The sequence below is a fragment of the Onychostruthus taczanowskii genome, unplaced genomic scaffold, assembly GCF_017590055.1.
Source record: "Onychostruthus taczanowskii isolate IOZ18803 unplaced genomic scaffold, ASM1759005v1 scaffold44, whole genome shotgun sequence".
In the NCBI taxonomy this organism is placed as follows: domain Eukaryota; kingdom Metazoa; phylum Chordata; class Aves; order Passeriformes; family Passeridae; genus Onychostruthus; species Onychostruthus taczanowskii.
The window spans coordinates 5,670,347-5,693,840 of NW_024501903.1; the positions used below are offsets into that span (position 1 = coordinate 5,670,347).

At 44.6% G+C, this 23,494-nt stretch overlaps 1 protein-coding gene across 2 annotated transcripts in view; it reads right to left on the reverse strand.

Annotated features, from left to right (window-relative positions):
* Positions 1–345: 345 nt before the first annotated feature.
* Positions 346–23,494, reverse strand: part of ME3 (malic enzyme 3) — a 116,704-nt gene continuing 93,555 nt past the window's right edge. The window contains exons 7-14 of one of the 2 annotated variants that reach the window (XM_041414158.1): positions 16,895–17,004; positions 5,745–5,842; positions 4,528–4,641; positions 3,760–3,865; positions 3,050–3,192; positions 2,087–2,125; positions 1,423–1,521; positions 346–617 (exon numbers count right to left, since the gene is read on the reverse strand). In XM_041414158.1, the coding sequence (XP_041270092.1) occupies positions 456–617; positions 1,423–1,521; positions 2,087–2,125; positions 3,050–3,192; positions 3,760–3,865; positions 4,528–4,641; positions 5,745–5,842; positions 16,895–17,004 (871 nt within the window). In that variant the 3' untranslated portion in view covers positions 346–455. Of the gene's footprint in view, positions 618–1,422; positions 1,522–1,951; positions 2,126–3,049; positions 3,193–3,759; positions 3,866–4,527; positions 4,642–5,744; positions 5,843–16,894; positions 17,005–23,494 lie in introns of both variants that reach the window. The other variant, XM_041414157.1, reaches the window with a different exon arrangement.

Genomic DNA, 23,494 nt, shown 5'->3' on the forward strand with positions numbered 1-23,494 from the left:
TGCAACTCTCCCAGGGCAATGCACACATCTCCCATTACATCCAGAGAGCCACAGGCAAAGTGTGGCTCTCATGTGTGAGGGATGGCCACATGGATTCGAGCTTCCTATGGGCACTCCCAGTAGCAGTGGGATTCTGTGCTTCTGAGGTGGCCCAGGCAGCTTATCCCAAGGCAGCTGAGAGCAGGCAGCATGTTAAGCAATCAGCAATCAGCAGTGCTGACTGACTGGCACGGGCTGCAGCCAGTCTGTCTCTCTCCTTAGAGTACCCACTGCCCACCCTGGACTCCATTTTATTCCCTAATGACATGTTCCCCAGACAAAAATCAGTGCCAAGTAAAAACCAACTTGGGTTAATTTACTTTTATCATTCTGCAAGCCTGGAGGTGCATTATATCAGCAATGACATGGGCCACAGGAACTGATGGCAAAAATGACAGAACAATTCTCACAAAACATTATATAATTTGTGTTTGCATGGCTGCAGGGGGCCACCTGTAATCATCAAAAACAAAAGAATCGTAGTCAGAGCTGTACATGAGCCGTTTCACAAAGGTTTCCTTGTCTGCTGGCTCGGGGTATGAAGAAGCGAGGCCATGCTTGTAGGCCCACTCAACAATCTGCAAAAAGATAACAAAATGAGCTGCTGAAACAATGCTGGCATGTTATGAAGTTGAAACCAACTGCAGTTTGGCTCTGTCTGTGTTTTCCCTCTTTCCTCCTCTCAGAATTGTGCAGTTTTTTGCTTTTTTCTCTCTGTGAGTCAGCTGCACTTCACCCTCAGTTGGGTGAGGGAATGTAAGCTGCCTGCAAGCAGTGGCTGCTAAGAAAAGCACCCCCTGCCCTGGCAGAATGGTTGGGGTGTGCAGGTGAAGAGGGAGAGCGTCCCTTTGGCCAGCTCTGCTCACACCTGTGAGCTCCTTGGCCATGCTCTGCATCCATCAGTAGCTCTGAGCAAGGAGATTCTCAGTGGATGTCTCTGAATCACAGATCTGATGTACACAGGGCACCAAACCCATCATTAGACAAGTCCACATCTGGACTTGTACTTAGGTCCCTACCAAACACACGAGGAAAGGTTCCAAAATAGCAATTTGGAACCTAAAATCTTTTGGCAATTTGAGTCATGTTTGAATTTCACTCTAAACCTCATTTTTTGAAGTGCTGAAGACTCACAGCTTCAAGCAATAAAGCAGAGCTTTGTGAGCTCTGAGGCACCCAGAATCAGAATGTATTTTTTCACATCTGGGTTTTAATTATAGAAGAAATCAAAGCAGCAGTTATGGCCAGAACAATTCCTGAAAATGACTGCTTTAGACTTTAGAATAAATTGAATTTTAAAAACACAAACCAAAAATGATGCCATTTTTGGGCATTCCCTCCCTTCCTACCAGGAAAAATGGAAATAACAAGGGAAATACTCACTTTCACAGCAATTTTGAGAGACACTTCTCTGATGCTGTCCAGGGGGGGATAGAGTCTTCCTTCTGCAAGATGCTGCTCTGTCACCTGGGCAGCAATAGTCTAGAAAGAAGAGGATGGTAATTTTAGGGATGGTCTCAAGCACATACCACATTCCCTCACATTACATGGTATGTGGCTGAAACCTCAGCAGCACTGGGGCTGGGACTAGTCCTGAGGGGAACTGGTGACCTGTTCAAACACATGTGTGTACACGTTTCCTCACAGACTTCAGACTGGAGCCAGAGTGGGGCAGTGCTGTGTTAGGGCAGCAGGTGTGGAGAAGGAGAACCCTGTCATGGCTCCTGCACCTCTGTAGGTGTAATGGAAGCATGAGCTTTCCCTGAGCCAGGAGAAGGCTGCAGCTTTTTGCTGAGGCTGAGCTATTTCCTTTCCATGCATTGCCCTGGGCCAGGTTCTTTAAAACACCTGAAGTAGATATATGTGCCTCTTGTCATCTTTTTACAGTATCAGTTAAATGTCAGTTGGAAACCTCTGCTGTGATGAGGAAGATTTCATCAGAGATGTGCCGGACCCCGCCGGCAATGATTCCCAGAGCCACTCCTGGGAAGACGTAGGCGTTGTTTCCTTGGCCAGGGAAGAAGGTCTGTCCATTGGGCAGGGTTACCTTTGGGAATGGACTCCCACTTGCAAATATTCCCCGGCCCTGATCAAAGAGAGAGAAAAAAGCATTCAGGTTCGGACGAGAAGTGTTAGATTCCTGCTGCTTATCAGGGGACCTGTGCTCAGGGGACACTGGTGACAAAGTTGCCAAACTTCAGTTAGCAGAGTCATCTCCACCAGAGCCACCTCCAGCTGACATTTTGGGAGGATGCACACCCCCAGAGCCAGGATCAGGGCCATGGAAAGGGTCATCATGCACTGAGCATGTGTTTGTACTGCAAGTTGCTGAGGAGTCTTTCTACCTCTCTATCAACCATCTATGGAGCATGAAGTGAGCCTCGTGGGATAAAGGTCTGGGGCTGTGTGATTGCTCTGGCCATAGGCACGTGGTGGGGAAGGCAAAGGAAAGAGTGAGACAAGGGCTCCTCTCTCAAGCCAAGTCAATCCACATGACTGTAATTCTTCAGTGACACTGGATCTAAGTTGGGTGATGAAATAGTTACATAAACAACTAGGCTGGCATAACACAGGGGACAGAAACCGGAGAGGATGGGACATCCCAGACAGCTGTGGGTGAAGGGGGCAAGCACTTTCTTTAGAGGGTCACAAAGTAATTCAGGCTGGTAGGGACCCAAATTCTTCCTCACAGCAAGGTCAGCTACGAAATCAGATCAGCTTGCTCAGGGCTTTACCCAGTCTGGTCTTGGAAAACTTGCAACGACAGAGACTGCATGAGCAACCTTGGCCTTGCCCGCTACTCCACCTCCTGACCCTCCTCACAGCATCAAAGTCTTTTTTACACCCAGCTCGACTATCTCTGATTTCAATTTATGCAGGCTGTCACTTATGCAGTTTGCCAGCATGCCCCGCTGTGGTGTATTGGGTCCAGCCAGGCCCCGAGCTCCCCATGTCGAGCCGCGGTACCTGTGAGGTACCGGGGTGAGGCGGTATCAGGGTGAGGCAGTACCTGGGTGAGGCGGTAGCACTGCTCTGCTGTGCACTCTGCTTTGCTCGTGGGGTTGCTCAGGGCGAACAAGATGGGCCTCTCATTGAAGGCTGCCATGTCCTTCAGCAGCTTCTCGGTGAAAGCGCCTGCAACAGCCGCCACACCTGGAACAGCAACAGCAGAGTTGCTCACCCTTCACACTGTGTGACTTCAGAGCATCGGGCTGCTCCTCTGGGACTCGTAAATGAACTGTGGGAGGGAACCAGCTTCATCTCTGGAGATGCAGGTGGCATCTTTCTCATATGACAGTGAGATTTAAAGCCTGTCTCAAAATAAAGCCCTCTGCTCCTCCAGGCAGAGTGGGCACCAGTGTTTTGGCCAGCCTGACTGCAGCACTCTGATTCCCAAAGACCTTCCTGAGGTGCCTGTTGCCATCCTCATCCTGCCCAGCCTGACAGGGACAAGTTTGTTGCTTGAGAGCCCCAGATCCTGCCTCCCCCAGCACTTCCCTCTACAGCTCTGTCTGAAAGAATTCCTACAGCTCCAAAGGAGTGAGGAAGCCTGTGCCCCATAGTTAACACAAAAAGGATATGGAGAACTCAACCGACAAAAGGGGGGTGAAAAAAGCTCATTTTGTTTTGACTAGGAGAACAAAAGGAGACTCCAGAGGAAAGACAGAAACTTTCATAAGAATTGAATGGACATGACAAGGTCATATTAAGTGAACTCACCTATAACTGCTGTAGGCTTCACTTTCTGCACAACCTCTTCTAGTGTGTCCACACTGGGGTGGTCCTGGGCAAACATTTCTTTCTCATGGTTTAGGTGGCTCCTGCCCTGTGAGGAAAAAGGAATCAGACTTTGGTCTGTTGGCAAAAGGTGCACACATAACATAGTAACTCATCTTCAGCTCATTTAATCTCTCAGTCCTCTACCTAAAGCAGATTCCACATAGCAGGAGCTCAGCATCAGCCAGTCAGGCATTGAGTGGTTGGTGAAATGTCACACTGGGCTGGCCTCTGCTCCTCTCACCCACTGAAGTACACTGACAGTGTGGAGGAAGGACCTGGCTTCCCTTCACTTGTACACAAAGCACAAGTCTCCTCCAGTCTGAGGAGGGACAAGGGCAGAGGCTCTGGGGACACAGGGAGTGCAGAACAGAGCTGGGCGAGGCTGGGTCACCAAGCAGGGCACAATGCTGTGATAATGCCCCATATGATCTGCACGACTTCCAGCACTGCTTGAGGTCATGGCCAGCAGGGTATCCTTCCACTTTAGAGGCCCGCCTGAAGTGTTGCCTTTAGGGCAGCCAGTGCTGCTGGCACACTTGTCACCATGAGACCTAGTCTTCTCAAAGCAGGAGCAGCAATGCTGACACCAACAAAACCGCAGCCTTTACTTCAGGGCTGAGCAGGGGTCCAGGGTATCTGCCTGCTCTGGCCTCTCCAGCTGGCAGTGGATGGCAGGTGAGTGGAGCTCAGCTCTGGATTCAAATTCACCTTCACAATCAGTCCCTTGGAATCCACCATCCAAATTTTTTTGATGGCATCTTCTCGTGAAACTCCTTCCTTTTCCATGGCCATGAGGATGAGATGAGCTATGCCCATGGCAGCCTAGAACACAATATATAAACACTTCATTGGGATATTGTTATATTTTGGGGGAAGATTTTAAATGAGAGGTGGGTCGTGTCATCCCCCAGCACTGCACCAAGCAGGGAGACCTTCTGTTGCACAGTGCCAAGGCATGGGGCTGATTTTAACATTGTAGGTGCTGCCAAAAATAAAAACCCTCACAATCATTCAGCACAGCAGGTTGCAGGTGAGGCTGAAGAAGCAGAGGTGGTACCTTGACAAGCAGGGCTGTCTCCATAATTTAAAGCAGCTGCTGCAGGGGAGGAAGAGAGGCAGACACTTAAAAAATGCTGGTGGCAATGCCAGTACAGAGGAACTCAAGGCCAAGCAGGACTGCTGCATCTGAAATATAGCCATGAGGAAAGTCTTCTCCCATTCCTGCCTGGGAAAGCAGCCCTGGACATTCTGTGTGTTTGTGGTCCTATAGCCATGCCTGGTCCTTCTGCCTAGATGGGGACTAACAAGGCAGTTGGGACTCTGTGCCACAGAGATGGTGACCAGCACAGACAGCTCCTGGACCAACACCTTTAGTACATGGACCAGGCTTTGGAGGGTCCAAGGACCCATTGACCCTCCATGGACCCTCTTCTTCTTCCTCTCTCTTTGAGCAAGGTGCCATACAGGCAACCTGGCTTCTGCCATGGAGCACTATGAGTGACTCCAGATAGAAAGGTTGTGTTCTTACAGTTCTTTGAGTCTGAGTCCTTTGGACTCTGCTGCTAAAGAAATTCTGGTTTACTCTAGACATCAACCCTGAGAACTCAAACCAGCCTCCTTAATATTCTTGCCTCATAAGGAACTTCCCTAAACATACTTAAAGGCCCACTGACACATGGGCAGCCTCATAGTATCCATGGAGTCTGCTCAGGATTTGTGGGCCAAAAATCACTGTCAGACTGTTGGTAACTTCCACACAGTGGCAAGATCCACCTGTAGGGTCAAATCCTGCCCAGTGACAAAGAACCTGCTTCTGTGCTTCATCCTCATGAAGCCAAGCCTTGCAGGAAGTTTCACAGTTGACTTTTCTCTCTCTAAATTTGAAGCTGGAGCATATTAAGGTACAAGCTCAGGAACGTTCCTACCTCTCCAGCTCCCTGGAATACAAACTTCTGGTCAGAGAGCTTGTTCTTTGTGATCCTTAAGGCTGCAATGAGGCCAGCGACTGCAACAGATGCTGTGCCTGAAAGACAGAAACACCGTGAGATGGACATCCTGGCAAATGCACTGTCTACCCTGCAGATATACTGTTAGAAACCTTGTGGTAGGAATCATTCTCTTAGATTCTGTCACTGAAGGATCAGAGTATTTTCCCTGTGCTGAAATATTAACAAATTATTCTAATTATTATTAATATTAACATATTATTCAGACTCTCCTGCAAGGCTGGAGAACACAAATTTTCTTCCATGGAGAGTCAAAGGGACACCAAATCCTAGAATGTCAGAAGAAGTTAATAGCTAATTTGCGAGGGTTTAAGATGCACCTGACTTCTCTAAGGTCACATAAGACCCCTGTAGCAGAGCAGTGCTTTGAACTTGGGTCCCCTTGTCAAAAAAATCCTCTGTGATTATGGAATTACCATCTTCTTCTCCTATTTACCTTCACAGCCCAGCATCACTCTAACACCCTGATACCCTGACTCACAGCCACCACATCCTGCTGCTAAACATTAAGGAGTCATTGAGAACAGGAGTTGGTCCCAGATTAGTGAGGAACAATGCAGTAAATGCAGCAGAGTCCTGCTGTTACAGCCACTGTGATATCTACAGCTTTCCATGCATTAAGGGGCACAAATGTCCAGACTGAATAACCTGCCTTTACCCCACATAACTCACACATAAATCACATCCAACATTCATCTAATGTCCTATCCCAAATGAAGAAATATAGTGGAAATAAATAAGGCACAAGCTAATAAGGATTCAGGCACTGGCAGTATCTCAGCTCACCTGGGCAAGCGGGATGCAACGTTAAAGGGGACCTGGGAATGAAGGTGGAAGTTTGATCACAGAATATGGAAAGTTGGAAGGGACCCATAAGGATCATAAAGTCGATTAGTTTTATTCCTTAGCATTTGAAAGAATATCAGTCTGAATATGCCCTAGTTTTGATCTGTTCCCAGCTCTAGTGCTTGTCTCTCCATTCTCATCTTTAGAAGCTTTGTGAGAAATCAGGGAGACCTCATAGTAACGAGTCTTGTGGGGGATGGTCATGGCTGGGACAGGCAATGACCACTTTTAGGCTAATACACTTGATTTCAGCAAATTTCCAGCATTTCCTATTTTGCTGCCCATGTAATCAGCCAGTGGTTCAGGGTTTTAAGTAGCCAGTGCTTCACTGAGGTTCCCTGCAGGGTCCTTTGGGCCTGGGGTGCTGCAAGGATCAGGAACAGTCTGGCTGAGAAACAGCAGCTCCTGAGCAGACATGAGCACGAGCAGTGACACCAGCAGATGGAGCTGCCTCATCTCCGAAGGACCCAGAAAACAAATTCAGCTTTACCTGCTCCTTTTCTCTAGTGCAAAAGCCACAGACAAGCCAGGAATCTGCTGGTATATAACTGGGGAATTATTCACACTCTTATCACTTCCTAGCAAGCAGGAAATATAGTGGAAGCACAAGTACTCTGTCGAAGAAGTACTTTTATTGACATGACTTATCTTGTTTAGGGAACCTATATACACTACTCTGACAAAGAAAATCTTTATAGGCTAGACCAGAAGTATTTGTCCGTACAACGTGATACATTTTCTGATTATAACTCAGATGAATTTAGTTCTCCAAAAGCTAATAATTAGCCTCTCTTAAGAGTAATTCTGGTTTAGCAGAGGTGACAGCAGCCACACTTCTGTAACAGATGTGGTGTCCACACCGGCACAGCAGCACACAATGGCAGCATCACTTCATAGAACCATAGAGTGGTTTGGGTTGGAATGGACCTCAAAGACCATCTAATTCCACTCTCCTGACACAAGCAGGGACATCTTCCACTAGATCAGGTTGTTCCAAGCCCCATCCAACCTGTCCTTGAACACTTCCAGGGATAAGGCATCCATGGCTTCATGAGGGCACTGCAAGCATTCATGCCTTAAACACAAAACAGATGAGACTGATGGCTGGTAACTTCGTAAGCTTCTCTCTTGCAATGAATCATTTGGGACACTCCCTTCAGCACCACGGATGAATTCCCTTGATTAGTTAGAAAAGTTTTTACCATTACATTTCCAGACCCAGACCATCTTAGTTCAGTCAGTTTAAAAGGGAGTTGACAGGGAAGGAACCAGCCACTGAGCACCTTGTTGCTTCAGTATTAACATGTCACACAACTGAAAGAAGTGTACAAAGGATTTCCTCTTGCTCCTCCTGCACTACATCTCTGCCTTTTAATGCTCTCTTTAGAGTAGTGTATTTGCCTGGTGAAATTCCACTGAACTAGGAAATTTACAGAGGAAAATAATGAACCAGGAAATTTAAAAGAACACTGGATAATTGCCTAGTTTTTAGATTTTGTGTTTTATGGGTGTCACATAACCAGTCCATACTCATTCTCTGTGTTATGGTGAGTCTATAATCAGCAGGACTGCTTGGCGTGCCATGACAGACGCTGAGGATGGGACTCCTCTAAACAAACATGTATGATCCTGCTTATGCTAAAGCAGCCACCTGAACTGGGTCAAATGAAATACACCCTAGAAGAGTCACTACCACCACATGTTTTTTAGACAGACAAGGTAACTGGAATACATGTAGGCACTTCTGTTGCAGACATCTAATCTGTGCAGGAAGAGATTCCACTCTGTAAGTCTGCAAAGAAATGGGAAGAGACCAGCTGTCAGCAATGCCAGGCTTGTGAAATGCAGTAGAGTATGAACATCTATGTGTGCTCTCACACATGTTCACACACTATCTCCAAGGCTTACTTTGCACAAAAATCCCCAAATCCCCATGTGGGTGGGAGTGGGGAACTGATCAAAGTTAAAAAACCAGAAGTGAAACCATTACAGTGTGACGGTGTAAATGTCAGGTCATAGCATTAGCAGTGATAGATGCCTGGAAAGTATTGAAAAGACTGAAATGTAACTGGAGAAATATCTTCTTTCTCTTGGTCCTGACCCAGGCAAAACTGCTTTATAACCTTTGATTGTCAAGAAGTCTGATGGGACAAATGCTGGTATTTGCAAACCCATTTAAGTGGGAAATGCTCTTGAGAGATTTCAGCAGAGGGAGGTACTTGAGGTACTTTTCTAAGGTGTCACTAGCAGGAATTTGACAAGTGGTGTATGTGGAAAGAAAGGGGGCAGACTCAGTCTGCAGAGCAGAGACCTGTGGGACTGGGTGTGCCATTACTCATCCCCTGCACTTGTACTGCAGCTTTGACTAACAGCAGGGCTCTGTTCAGCTCTGCCACTCCTAATCCTCCTCTCTTGTTCCAATGTGTTTATAATCCCTCCATGTCTCCCAAATTCCATCTCACCCTCATTACTCAAGTAATAAAGTTACTGTACCTTGGTCTTAGCTCAATATTTTTCTTTGATAATTACAATTTCTGAGCACAGAACAACAGAGTATCTCTGTGGAGAAGGGTTCACAGCTGGTTCATGTAAAGAACTGGCTAATCATTGTGCTTCAGTTCTAAAAGAATCAGAAAGTCAGACTGGAGCAAGGAACTCCTCAGCATGGCAAGAAAACACCAGCTATCCTTCAACACATTGGTCTATCTGTTTTCCAAAGAGAATGAGTGCTGCTATTGCAGATAACTGCTTCCCTAAGTAATTAGCAAGAGCCAGCTTGGCTGGTCTGTATCTGAGGTGAGATATGGAGGGGTACAGAGAGAAGAAGGTGCTTTCAAACCATCCTGTCTATCCCAGACTTAAAGTGAGTGCTAAACATGATACCACAAAATAGCAAGTAGACATCGGGACCTCTCTGGGAAGTCCACAGGAACAGAACCAGTACAAAAAAGAGGCATTTAGAATTAAGGCACAATCAGGAACATGGCCATCTCTGCAGGAATCAATTTCTGACACTCAGGCACATTCAGAATATTGTAAAGCATGAAGGAAAACCCTGTGGGGGTTGATGTTCCACTTGTACTGCAAGTGAGAACAAGCCCCAGTAGATGTCAGTGGAGGTACACTGGAGCACAGCCTGAGAAAGGATCTGCTCCCCTGCATCGCATGGGAAAGGCTGCAGCAGAGAGGCTCCCATTCCCGGGGACCTGACCCTTCCTCAGAGTGGGGAGAGGGGCAGAGGGGCTCCCAGCTCTGCACGAGTCTCCGGGGAAAGCGCTGCCCAGCGCCGAGCTCAAGGCTGTGCCGTGGCTGCCAGCAGCCAGTGGCTAAGTAGGGAACACGGGGGAATGCATGGACCGTGGGGGTGCTTGGGGGCAGGAGTCCTCTCATGCTGATGGCTGGCACTGCCCTGTCACCTGTCCTGGAGGGCTGACTGAGCTGAGCTGAGCTGAGCATCACCACCTTGCCGAGTCCTTCCAATAGCAGCATCAATGGGAACGTGCAGCCACACCACTGCCTGTTTCTTCACACAACACCTGTGTGAGTGATTCCCACTTCTCCACAGCACACTGGTGGAAAAGATGACCAAATTCAGACTGATCCTTTTTTTTTTTTCTTGACCTGCCTGCTTACACTTCACCCTGTCAAAACCATGCCAATATGAGGGCCCGGGGAACTGCAAACTCTAGTTTAACAGCTCCAGCAAAGGGCAGCCAAGGAAATATATCTAACTTTATGGATGAGGAGAAAGCCTAGGGCTTTTCCAAATTCTGGTTCACATTAACTCCCTGCAGCAGTTCCGCCCATTACTGGAAAGCAGAGTGGAGCTTGTCCAGACCCACTCCAAATGCATACTCAAAAGTCAAACACAACAAAGCTGCAAAGGAGCAAAAAACTGCTACAGTTTTTGCAGCTCAAGGTCTTCCCCTCCATGGACGTGGGCTAGTGTTATCCTTCCCCAAGAGGGTCTCTGTAAGACATTAAGAAAATAAACTTAGAAATGGTGCGGAGTTAGTCAACAAGAAGAGCAGTAAAATGCAAAGCATTGATGCACAGGGGTGGAACTTGCTCTCTGAAGGGTGACCCAGAATTGTTGGTGGCATGGAGAGCTGCCTGACAATGGAGAAGCCTAATGAGGCATCTCTAGGTCCCTGCTTTTAATTTTTCCACTGTAAAGTGCTTGGACCTTAATGATGGGTTCTGACCATGGCAGCAGTGCCCTCCCTCCTGCCTGCAGGGTGCCAGCCTGCACCACTGTGCCCACGCAGGCTGAGCCCCTCATGCACCCACATGGGCAGAGGCTGTCAGGCAGCTGCCAGCACTCTGCAAGAAAGCATCCCCATCCCTATCAGCGCTGGGGACTCTGTGCATGCTGCTGCGCACCAACAAGCTGAACTAGGTCAGAGCACAGCCCTTTCTTCTATCCATTTGGCCTCCTTAGCCTGGACTTAAAAGATGGCAGACAGCTAAACACAGTGATGACCTGTGCTGTTCTTCACTACAGAGGAGGGCTTGGCAGTGGCATCCAGTGAACGAGATAAACAGCAAACAAGAAAAGCAGGAAAAGAAAGGGAAACAAATGCCACAATTCCCCGAAGTGACAGAAGATAAGGGCCTGATCTTTACAGTGCTGCACGGATAGGCCCAAGAAACTGAGACCCATTTACAGCCTGGAGTCCACACTGCTCTGACCTGCCTTGTGTAGCAGTCAGTGTGTGAATTCAACACACTGACTGCTACACAATTCAACCCAGGAGCTGGCCCTTACAGCCTCTTCTGCTGCGGAGCACAGCAGGTCCAGAGGGACTGTTAATAGTGAACCTCTACAGGACTGAGAACACCTCCACATCTATCTCCAGGCTGGGTAAATCCCCAAGGGAAGTGTGCTGCTCAGGAGCTGCCTGGCAAGACATTGCCTGCTTTGTTCCACAGTACGGTATGGTCCCTCACTCCCTTCCTATTGTGCTTCCCCCTCCTTAGCTTCCTGTGATAATTACCGATGCATTTGCCATGCCAGCTGAAACAACAGAGTAAGATACTGTACCATTTTAATCTGCTGAAATTAGTAACTGCTGAGCCAAGAACTCTCACTTTGCCTGCTTCTCACAGCACATGGAAACGTGCCTGTGAAACGGGCCTCGTTTGCACATGATTGATTTCCAACTTGCCCAAGTGTTTGAAGCTGCTCAGATTTGTGACACTGGAGTCAGCCTGTTCCCAGCCTCAGCTGAGATCTGGAGCACTGTTGCTTCAGGCCAGGCACTGCTTCCTCAAGCATCTTGGGGAGGTTATGGAAAGGTTATCAGCTAGGATAATGAGAAAAGGTGGTTGGTGGGTCAAGAGATATTTTGAGGACCATCAGCAGTCACACATCCTACAACCAAGGGGAATCATTGCTGTAATGACTTGGAAAAGACTTAGACGTGTTCTGTGAAAGGGGGGACCCTGAGAATTGCCCACAGACTACTTTAGATAACAGACTTTATGCTTTTGTTCACTGTTCTCTTTGCCTTGCCTGCATGTGTGAAAAACTTTTGAATGACACCATCTGACACAATTAATTAACACATTAAAGCTTTCTTCATTTTTTCTGCAATTCTGACTTGCAGAAAACTTGCAGAACAACTTCTGCTGTTCTGTACTGAGCAAACATCTCAAGAGGCATCTAAGTTGGTCAGGTATGATTTGCCTTGGAGATCCATACTGTTCCCATTCAACTTCATGTTCCTGGATGGACTTCCAGAAGACTTGCTTTGTCATCCCCAGACACTGTGGTTAGGCTAGCTGGGCTAAAATTCCTTGAATCTTTCTTTTTGCCTTTCTTGAAGATAGGTGTGACATTTGTTTTTGTTTTTGTTTTTTTTTTTCAGGAATTAGGACAAACTCCATTACCATAACCTTTCAAAGAGTGACTTCGTAATGCTGTTGGCCACATACCTCAGATGAATCCTTAGATGCATCTCATCAGGTCTCATGGACTTTGTCTCTTGAACAATCCCTGCTAAATAGGCAGAAGTCCATGGAGATGCTGTAATTTTGCATGCGTAAAGTTCTCATCATGGAAATGGAACTCTGGATGTTTGACATAATCTCCCAAAACATCCTTGTAGCCAAACTGCAGAGGAACAGACTGAACAAGTGGGTGAAAAAGTGGCTGGGCTGGTAGGCTCAAAGGTTTGTGGTCAGTGGTACAAAGAGGCCAATACTATTTAAGTTCTCATAACAATTTGTATTATAAAACAGAGTGCACTTCCGTAAAGTTCATGGATGATTACAAATTGGGGATAGTGATTGACACAGTGGTGGTATGACAGTCATTTACAGGGATCTCAGCAGGCTGGAGAAGTGGGCTAGGGAAACCTCGTGAAGGTCAGCAAGGGCAAATGCAAAGTCCTGCAGCTTTGCACAAGAAAACTTTGGGGTGGCCAGCAATAAGCCCTTGTGACACAGAAGAGCAACAGCCTGTTAGACTGTGTCAACAGTAGGTCAAAAAAACCTACAATTTTTTCTATTTCAGTACTTTTGAGGTCATCCCTAGACAAGCATATCCCATTTGGGGCTTTCAGCACAATGACAGACTGGAGCAAGTCCAGAGGAGGGACACAAATATGACCAGGATATACAAAAAGGACTGAGGAGCTTAGGTTTGAAAGTGCCGGAGAAGACTAAGAGGATATCTAATTTCTGTTTACAAGCACTGGTTGGAGTGTTTGTAAAGAGGCCAGATTCTTCTCAGAGGTGTATCACAAAAAAGATGAGGCGCAATGAACACAAGTTGCATCTAGCAAAATTCCAATTAGATATTAGGGAAAAAAATGCACAAGGAAGATGAGAAACCTTTGGAACAGGTAGCGCAAAGAGATTGTGGATACCCATCCTTGTATATACTGCAAAGTATTTGGCTGGACAAGGCTGTGAGGAACCTGAAATAATATAGAACTTGGATCTAAGTTTGAAGTCACCCTTTATTTGAGTGAGGGCTGGCTGATGTCCAGAGGTCCCTTCCAAACGAATGCTTTCAATGGCTTTATGTAATTTCTTGTATGAAGTAGGAATCCAGAAATGTCTGCTTCAAGGACTCACCAAACTTGACAACTTTGTAATACTTTTAAGTTGTCTACTTTCTGTTTAACACTCTGTACAATTAAGTGGAGCAAAGTTAGAGGAGGAAGAGAAAGAGCAGGAGCTAAAGCCTTCTCATGTACCTCTAATCTTATGTGCTTCAGAGCCTACCCTTGTACTTTACTGGGGAAAAGGAAGAAGTGACAATCAATTTTCTCCCTCAGAGCTGTAATTGAAGCTGCTGCCCCTTGCATGAACCCAGACAGAGCTGGGAAAGGACTGATGTCATCACCCCCTTAGAGGAAGGAGAAGCACTCCCTCAATGGGAGCTCCCACACACGGGCACTGTGAGCCAGCTCCTGCCTAGATCCCAGGCTGATGGCTTTCAGAATAAGCAGTCACCTTCGTTCCAGTTGGTGGTACCTGGCAGGCATCCCACTCAGCATCAGCAGGCTGAGTCACCTTCATTCTCTGGGGTTAGGATGGATTTGGAAATACAGTAATTTGTAGGACAAAAAAAAAAAAAAAAGTAGGCATTAATATTTTAAATTGTTTTTCATTTTGTGTAGGCCCTGGGGCAGCAACAGGGAGGCCTAAAGGATCTTAAGGGAAGCAATTTATACCTTTTTTCCTCATCTCTTCTGGGTGTGTATGTGTAGGCACACTGCATCCAGAGTCCCACTAACCAATGGCCAAAGAGTCAATGAGTTTAATTAGTATAGCTCAGGCCTCATCTACCTTGCACTGTTGTGCCTAAGATGTTTTTAATTCAACATACTTAAAACATTGCCAGCTCAGAAGCTGGAATAATTCAGGCTTCACAAGGTCTGTTCCTGTCTCGCTTGAGTTAAATTAATCCGGCCTGCATTAACAAGGCTTTGTATAATTCTCATTAATCATTTAAACACCACTTACACTGAACTCTAACACTTTTTAAAGTAGGTGAGTCATGAAAGATCATCATGTTAGAAAAGAAAGAGTCTAAGGTAAACCCAAAGGACAGGAGGGAGTGAGAAAATGCCACTTCCTACCCATCATCTGAGGATACAGAGGGATATATTAGGGTGGGTAAATCAGACTACTCATCTCAGATTCAACTCTTTTATGTCTGACATGATTCCAAGACAGAGTTAACTGAGTAGACCCACATTACTTAAGCATTCCAAAGGTCCTCAAAACTAATTTCTGACTAGTACCCTAGCTTGGATTTCCCTTTTCTTTCTGACAGCTCCATAAAAAAGCCTAAGCACATGCTTGCTTCCTTCGACTCATTGCTTTTTGTGCAAAAGCTCAGCAGGATTTCTTTACTTATCTGCTACTGAGAAACCAGTGCCAGCAAAATGCTTTAATTGAAATATAACCATGTTTTACTACAAAGAACATAGTAATGACATGTTTTACTACCATGTTTTACTCTTTCAAAAGGCAGGACTTGAAATAATTTTCAGGGGGCTTGACACCTCCCATGCACTGCTAGATGCATCTAACTGGGGAGAATCAGATAAGGTCCATTTTATGACAATACTGTTTTACAGCATCCTCCTGGCTGTGGTTTGCTGCTCTGGGGCAGTCATTACCAGGAACTGTCTGAGGCATTCAGCTATGACCTATGGCCAAAAGAAAAAAATAAAAAACAGTCTGCTGCTTCCCACTCAGAATATGCAGTTTAGCTTTAATATTCTCTTTTTCTCCTGTTATCAAAGAAACCTTTCAAATTCACCAAGAAAACTTTGCCATTCACTCCAGTTCTTCCAAGAAAACCTACATCCAGGCCTCTGATGCGTGATTTGCCACATCACCTGGCCTCTTTTTGACTGCTTGAGTCCCCTTCCACTTTCGGAGAGAGCAACTAATGCAAAATAAATGTTTACAACATCAGCTTCTTATTATGCCTTCATCTGCCCATCTTCATAGAAGTCTGAGTGCTTGGCTCCCCCATTCAATACTTCAATTCAAAAACGTGTCTCCTGGGTTTTCTTTTTCTGTGCTTCTCTCTCCACTGGAAGTTTTTGGGGGTGGCAAGAATACTTGATGAGTCTTCTTGTACAGGAGTATCCATCTGCCCTTCCCTGAAATGCTTTTGCTTGTGTGCTTCTAAACCCTCTCTATGAAAATGTCTTTGAGCAGGTCCATGCATCCCACTACACAACCACTTTTCCCCAAACCAGGATCTTACTCCTTGTGTCAGATAGGAAGAAGCTGCTGTACACATTGCCAAATATTGTTAGATAAGCAGCAGATGCAGAAACAGCACTGGAAAGTCTGCTCACAAAAGAACCAGCATTGTGTGAAAAATAACACTGATGGTTCTTTCAGTCTCTTTCAAGTACAAGTGAGGATGAGTCCAACTGACTGCAAATAATTAAATCAAACATTGGAAATTTCTGCATGTTTCAAGCAGGACTAGACAAAAGAAAATATGAAGGGACTCAGAGGAGAACTGGTTGTTTGTAGACACTTGGCAAAATCCTGTCCCTGTCAAATGGGCAAACAGCCCTTCCAAAGGTTTAAAGCAAAGTCAGCATGTGACCAGGATGCAGAGTGCATCCCTGTGGGCATTGAGCAATCCTGCTGACTGCTGAGCCTCTCAGGGCCTGGAGACTTGTTTGCTATAACCCCAGCTTTGCTGCTGTCACTTCTCTTTTGACGCTGGAAGAGTTAAGTTAACCACGCTAGGGGAGAACAGATCTGTTCTCAGATTACTGCAGAGTTAGCATCCACAGAGAGGAAAGAAGCTGGTTTACCTTTATTTTTGTGCATGTAATAAAGAGTCTAACAATAGAGGGAAAATGCCAGGATCAGCTAATGACCACCTGGCTCATGAAAACGGAAAGCCTTGCATAACTGTTAAAATGTCATCATTGTTTTAGGTAAATTATAGAAAATTAATGGAACTCTCTAAGTTACCTGCATAATCTAAAGCATATGATCCATTTTGTCCCTTGAATGCTTCTTCAATGAACAGCTAATTTCCTAAAAACAATGGAGACTCACTTTTCAACTCAGATGGCTGAGCTTTTGTTTATATTTTTAAATGCTTCTGTGTAAACTCTAAAATTTGTCAGACATCTGACTACTGTATAATAAACAGTCTTGTGATATGAACCACTGCTTCTCATGACAAGGTGAAGGTTAAATTTGATTTTCCTAACAGCACTTACCCTGAATATCATCATTGAATGTACAGTATCTGTTGCGGTATTTATTGAGGAGACGAAAAGCGTTAGCATTGGCAAAATCTTCAAACTGGATCAGGCAATTCATGCCATACCTGCAAGTTAAAGGGCAATTTAAAATGAATAAATAGGACAAGATATACACATTTTACCAAGGCAATGTAGCTAGACACTAGTGCAGAAATAAAGTAGTGCAGAAATAGAAGTATCATGACAGAAATGCAGCACAGTAACAGCAAACAGGATCATATCCATCCCAAGGTCCATACACTGAGAAATGTGGAGTCACCAGGATTAAACTGCATTCATAATTCAAATGGCTTCTTAAAATGTGTAGTTATCTACCTATATGTACATGCATCTTTGGACTTCTGGCATGAGAAATTTTCAGTGGTGTATTTGCAGAGAATCTCCTCAAAGCAAAGGAGACACTCTTGGTATTGCAGCTCAGCTGCCACACTGCATCATAGCAAATCTGACTGCAAAGGGGACACCAGTTAAAGGGACACCACCAGGGGCCCACTTCAACTGTAAGTGGCCAGGACATGAGAAAAAAATCTGCTTGTAGGATCCCATGGAGTGAGTGTTTCATGGGGGGACTGAGTGGTTCATGATGTGATTTCACAACCACACTTCTGTGCTTTGGAAATGTTTTCCTCCACTGAGTTGTTTAGCAGGAAAACAGCAGGCAATGACAGCTAGTGACCTGTAGAGTGAAAAGGCAGGAAATAATTGCAAACTTTCCATAATTGTCCAGTAATTTCCAGCAATTTCAAGGAGAAGTGTGCAGTTTATAAATTGGGTAATATTCAGACTGCTCCATATGTATACACATTCATCAATTTGTATGACTCTAGGCTGCATTAAAGCTTTGCAAATAAAATCTAAACGGGCCATAATTACTTGTTTCTCACACATAAATGTGATAGGGCAGTGAGAGAAACTCAGGGAATGAGCAATGCAACCATTAGCAACCTCTGGGCTGCAGGCAGGTGAAGGGGATCTAAATAGCTGCACTTTGTTAGATGTAGTATCACCTTACATATCTTCTATTCAGACTTTCCTCCTTTGCCACTGACATCTGAGGTAGAACACCCCTTCTTTAGTGTAGAAACTGATACTAGATAAAACATACTCCATTTGAGAACTGAGGCTTCTGTCATGAAAAGGTCTTTTCATGGCACTCACAGTGTGGGCAGTCAGGCTCTTGTAGAAGGACCTCGAATTTTTTATTATTATTATTTTCCATTTCAATTATATCTGTCAGTAAGGAGACAAGGATAAGCACATGCATTATGCTCCTTTATTTTTCCATCCTGAGAATCTCTCACTTGATAAAACCCCTGGTCTCAAACAGGGACAAGGGTTGGCTCTAACACTTGCTTCCCATTCTCTGTGTTTGTTTTTAGAAAAGGACCACAATGGAGACAGAGCTTTTAGTAGGCCCTGTAGCAACAGAACAAGGGGTAATGGTTTTAAACTAAAAGAGGGTAAATTCAAACTAGATGTAAGGAAAATACTTTTTAAAGGGAGGGTGGTTAAAGACTGACACAGGTTGCCTAGAGAGGTAGTGGATGCCCCATCCCTGGTCACATTCAGGGTAAAGGCAGATGGGGCTCTGAGCAACCTGGTCTGGTTGAAGCTTACTAATGTATGCTGCTCTTATTCATCATTTGGATGTGTAAGGAAAACATAGCTAAGAGGGAGATGACACAGCATCCCGAACAGCTGCCAATATCTCACAGCAAATAATTGGCACATTTTTATGCAACATCAGTTGCTATAGAAACTATTTATTTAACACCAGTCTTATTTATTGGTATCACCGAGGAAGTAACATTACTGACTTGCTTAACAAAACCAGTGATCTCAGCCAGCTCTGTGACCTCCTTTCACATTCGTGGTCTGCAGCATGGGACAGTGCACAAGTTACTTCTATTTTCATCTTTTATCTCTGTTTATTAAGCAGAGCACAAAAGAAGTATGTTTAGCCCATAAACACTTAATGTCTCTTTCTTCCCCTCAGTATGACAGGACAGTGCTGCAGTGCATGCTCTTCTCACTAAGGTATTTTTTGAAGATTGTGCTCTTTTTCACTGCAATACATCTAATGAGCTTTTTAAAGTATGAACTCCATTTTTGAGCTTATGTGAGCCTTTGAATAATGTGAAAACTAAAGTTTTCATTTAGTTTCATAAAGGCCACAAATTGGTCATGGCAAGACCTGATGACTGGTTGCTTTAAATGAAAGAACCAAGTATTTCGGACTCACTTTACCAAGATGAGAATCTCAGATCATGATCTTAGTCCTCAAGGGCTACTCACCTTACTGAAGTTTTGAGAGAAATTTAAAGAACTTGTGGTACCCAAAGTCACTGAAATTAAACACAGCTAGGCAGCTGACTTACTGAGTTGTCTTAGAAATCTACCAGTTGATCTTGCTGCCCTTTTCTTGTGGTACTTTGGCAGCTGTGTGCAGTGCTCAATCCAAGGGTGACCAGAGCAGGCTAAGGATGAACTTAGCAAGGAGTTTGAACATACCAGCTGCTGGGGCCACATGCAGTAAGATCTTTGTGAGCATCAACATGGTGAGTCAGTTCTACTGTCCCTCCCCCACAGCACAGCATCTCAATATTTGTGCAATTCCTTTCATCCCAAAGGAATTCAAAGCTTTCTACAAAGAATGTTTGGGTTGCACCCAAAAGTAAAATGTAGCCAACTTGGGACTAGAGCTCAGAAGTCCTCTAATATGCAATAATGCTAAGAAAAGGTCCAGCTTGGGTAAGATGGTGGAGAATACTTGGTACCGCAAAAGAAAAGGGTGTCCCAAGAGCTGCTACATTTGTTGGAATCTAGCCAATAAAATGCAGTGCAGAATGGGATTTCTTCCACTACCTTTACATAACTAAAAGTTGGTTGTGTAATGCCCAGTTGTGTATTGCCCAGCTGGACAATTCTGACTGCCCTCTCAGACCATGGAGAGAAAGGGCGTATCCAGCAGCAACTTCTTTCAACTAGTCTAAGTGAAAAATGGAAGTAGGCAACATCGCTGGAGATGCCTTTTTCTTCAGAGTATCTATAAAGGCAGACTAAGATGACCAACCTAAATTTAGATATCTAACTTTAGATACCTAAATTAGGAGAGGTAATCTAATATTATCTAATTATCACAGTTGGGAAGATCTGGTTGGGAACATCTTAAATATATGTCATGCACCTTAGGTCACTGGCTTATCACCCTTTCACTGCAATACTGTGCTGCCCTTCAATGTCTGCAATTTCTTTGTTGATATCTGCAGGAACTACCCTGCTCCATCCCTTGTGTATGGTGTCCAAGTGGTCCCCTGTCAGCAAGCACAGAAGTACTTGATGAAGTGAATTATACTGGCCAATCTTCCCCCATCATAATGTTTTAAAATGAAAACTCATTTTGCAAAATTGTGTTTAATTGGAAACATTGCATTTTCTACTAAGAAACCAAAATTAATGAATTCCTTTGGAAGAGTCATTTTTAATGAGGTACGCTTTTGTGGAACCTTCTGTTCTTTTTAATACATGACATCTGATATGAATGCAGTCCCATACTTGCTGTCTACAGGTGCAGGATGCCTTTTAATAGAAAAAGTGTTCATTAAGTGAGTATTTGAGCAAGAATTTCTGAAGATCCCTTCTGAGACATTTAAATATTCTTAAATTTGAAGTAAGAATTGATGCTGGCCCTGCAGAGAGATCTTCAAAACTGCTGTGATAGGAAGAGACTCTTGAGGTCAGTCTGCTTGGCTTGTTGTCAGTTCTCATAGATTCTTCCACTGATCCATGTGACTCATCTCCTAACTTTCAGCTGAGAGCCCTGAAGGAGATTTGGAAGCAGATCAGCAGGTCACATCAGGACTGAATGTTTTCCAGTCCAGGAAAGGCATAGCCAGCTAAGGCTGGCTCTCTCCAGCAATCTCATCCTGACTGTCAATGATTCATCTTCTCTAGAGCATTCTATGATCTTCTTGGCATGGGACATGAGTAGTTAAACAGTCAGGATCTGACTGCCTTTATCTACAAGGAAAGCTTAAATGTACACTATCAGGATTTCAGACTGACAAGGTACATTGAAACTGAGCAAGTGCCACGGTCCAGTGTGGTTTCTCCCATTTCTGTTCTTTATCTCCCTTTAAAAAAAGGGAAGGTTGTATTTTTTTAATGGTTTTGGTCTCAAAGTGTTGCCATTCTTCTTGAGCACACTGCAGTTTGCATTTCATGGGATCTCTGCAGTTCTATGTCTCCTTGTGGAACTGGAGCTTTCCCCTCAGCATGAGTCATTCTTACATCTGTAGGCTGTCAAGAAGGATCCTTGGACAGAGGTGTTTTTGAAAGAATTCAGACATGTTGAAACTTGTAACTGGTTACACTACAAGAGGCATTATTTAATACTGTCACCATGTCTCCTGTTGGCTGCCAGACCACCATCTGGGTGATCCTGTTCTCTGCCACTTCTGGAATTAATTTACCCATTTTATAGAATTGGAAACAAAAAGATACGCTTTGTCAGTTCTTCCTCATCCAAAAAAATTCACTGGTCTTTCAGGCAAGGACTACATTGCTGTCTCATTAGTTTGCTTATTTAATTGTTTTGTGCCACAAATAATTATGACCCGAATTCTGTCTGTCACACCTTGCAAAAATATTCCTGTGAAAATAGCCTCACTGGGAAATGCTTTATAGAATGGTCCCATACACTCATTTTAGTCCAATCTCCAGCCTTTGCCTAGCAAATATTGTACAAACAGTACTTTCAATGAAACAATACACTATTGACTAAAATAATAGTACAAACTGTCACCCTAATGAAGGATGACTCTAGGAGCTGAACGCATATAAAATTATAAGCCTATTGTAAAAATTATCACCTGAAAATCTTTATTAAGAATTGTTTCCTTTTCCTGGGAAACACACAAACATAGGATTCATGCTTTGTTTATCGCTGTATTGTTGTGGTACTGTTACTATCCACCTAGATCTACACAGAACCCCATGGCTGTTCCAAGACAAAAGATGCTCTCAGCAAAGTCTGCATCCCCTGCAGAGAATGATACACATTTCCCTTGAATGACCACCTGGAACAAGTGGTGGAACAAAAATGTGGAACAAAAGAGCATGAATCCCAGAAAAGGAGCAATGATTACATTGTTTTTAGATTCATTATTCAAGAGCCTTCTCAGTTGCCTGAACAGTCTCATTATGCAATTTTTTCTTTCATCCTCATTTTTATGTACCTCTTTGAGTTCATTCAGACTCATTATAAGCCATGAGGTCAGAGAGGAAAAAATTAATGAGGCAGCAGTTACCATTTGAGAAGCATTGACTAAAACTGCCCAAGTCAGAACTTCAAGGGTGGCCTGAGGACCTGTGCAGTGCCTTTGCTGACCAGTATTCAAAGGGCTTTTTTTTTTTTTGACAATGAGGAGGGAATATAATACATTCTTACATGCATGCATGCAAAAAGAAAACCAACCCAAAACAGGAAACAAAAAACCCCAACAACAACAACAAAACCTATTTGCAAGAAGATCCTGTTCCTTTATAGAAAGAATCATAAGAAAGAAGTTCCAGTCCTTGTCTGAATTTAAAATTTTATAGTACTGCTTTCAGCCATTCATTATGGAATGAATCTGCTTTGAGGAGCTGCAACTCCTTTCCATAGTCTTAGATAAAACCAGGCAGAGAAAAAATAAATTGTCCTTGCCCTCATCATCTTCTTATTGCTGCTTGAAACACCAGCAACCAAATTCTGATTGCCAAGGAAAACTAAATTATCTGCAAAGAAACCCATCATCAGAAAAATATCATGCTTGGCAAGTGCTCAGCATTTAAGATTGGAAAAACAAAGTCTATTCAAGCAAGTAAAACAAGAAGATCTGAGTCTCTCTGGTGTCCTGAGGCCAATCTTAGCATTAAATTGTTACTATGATACTTGTCAGCCACACACCCATCAGACCAACCATCTCATCAGACCCTGCCACACAATTCCTGGTCACAGACTAGGGGTCACTTTGGTCAGCCACCTCCTCAAGAGGCCAGCTGGGAGCAGCCCTGTGGAGTAGGACTTGGGGCTGAATGGAGAACTGAATATGCTCCCAGCCCAGAAAGCCAACTGTGTCCTGGGCTGCATCCAAAGCAATGTGGGCAGCAGGGCAAGGGAGGGGATTATGTCCCTTCTGAGACCCCACCTGGATCCAGCATCCAGCTCTGGGGACTCCACCACAAGAAGAATGTGGACCTGTTGGAGTGGGTCTAGAGGAGGTTACGAAGATGTTCAAAAAGGGCTGGAGCATCTCTCCTACTGAAGACAGGCTGAGAGAGCTGGGGTTGTTCAGCCTGGAGGAGAGAAGACTCCAGGGAGACCTTGGAGCCAATACAAACTTCAGAGCTCTGGGTCCTGGGTTTAGAAATCCCATGCTAGGGAGCTGCATCACAAACCCAACAGGACCCGCTGACTGCCTCACCATCATCTTAGGCTACAGACAGTTTCTAACATTGGGCAGGAGTCTCACTGGGTTTCTGCCACCATGCTCTGAGGCACAGAGCCTGCTG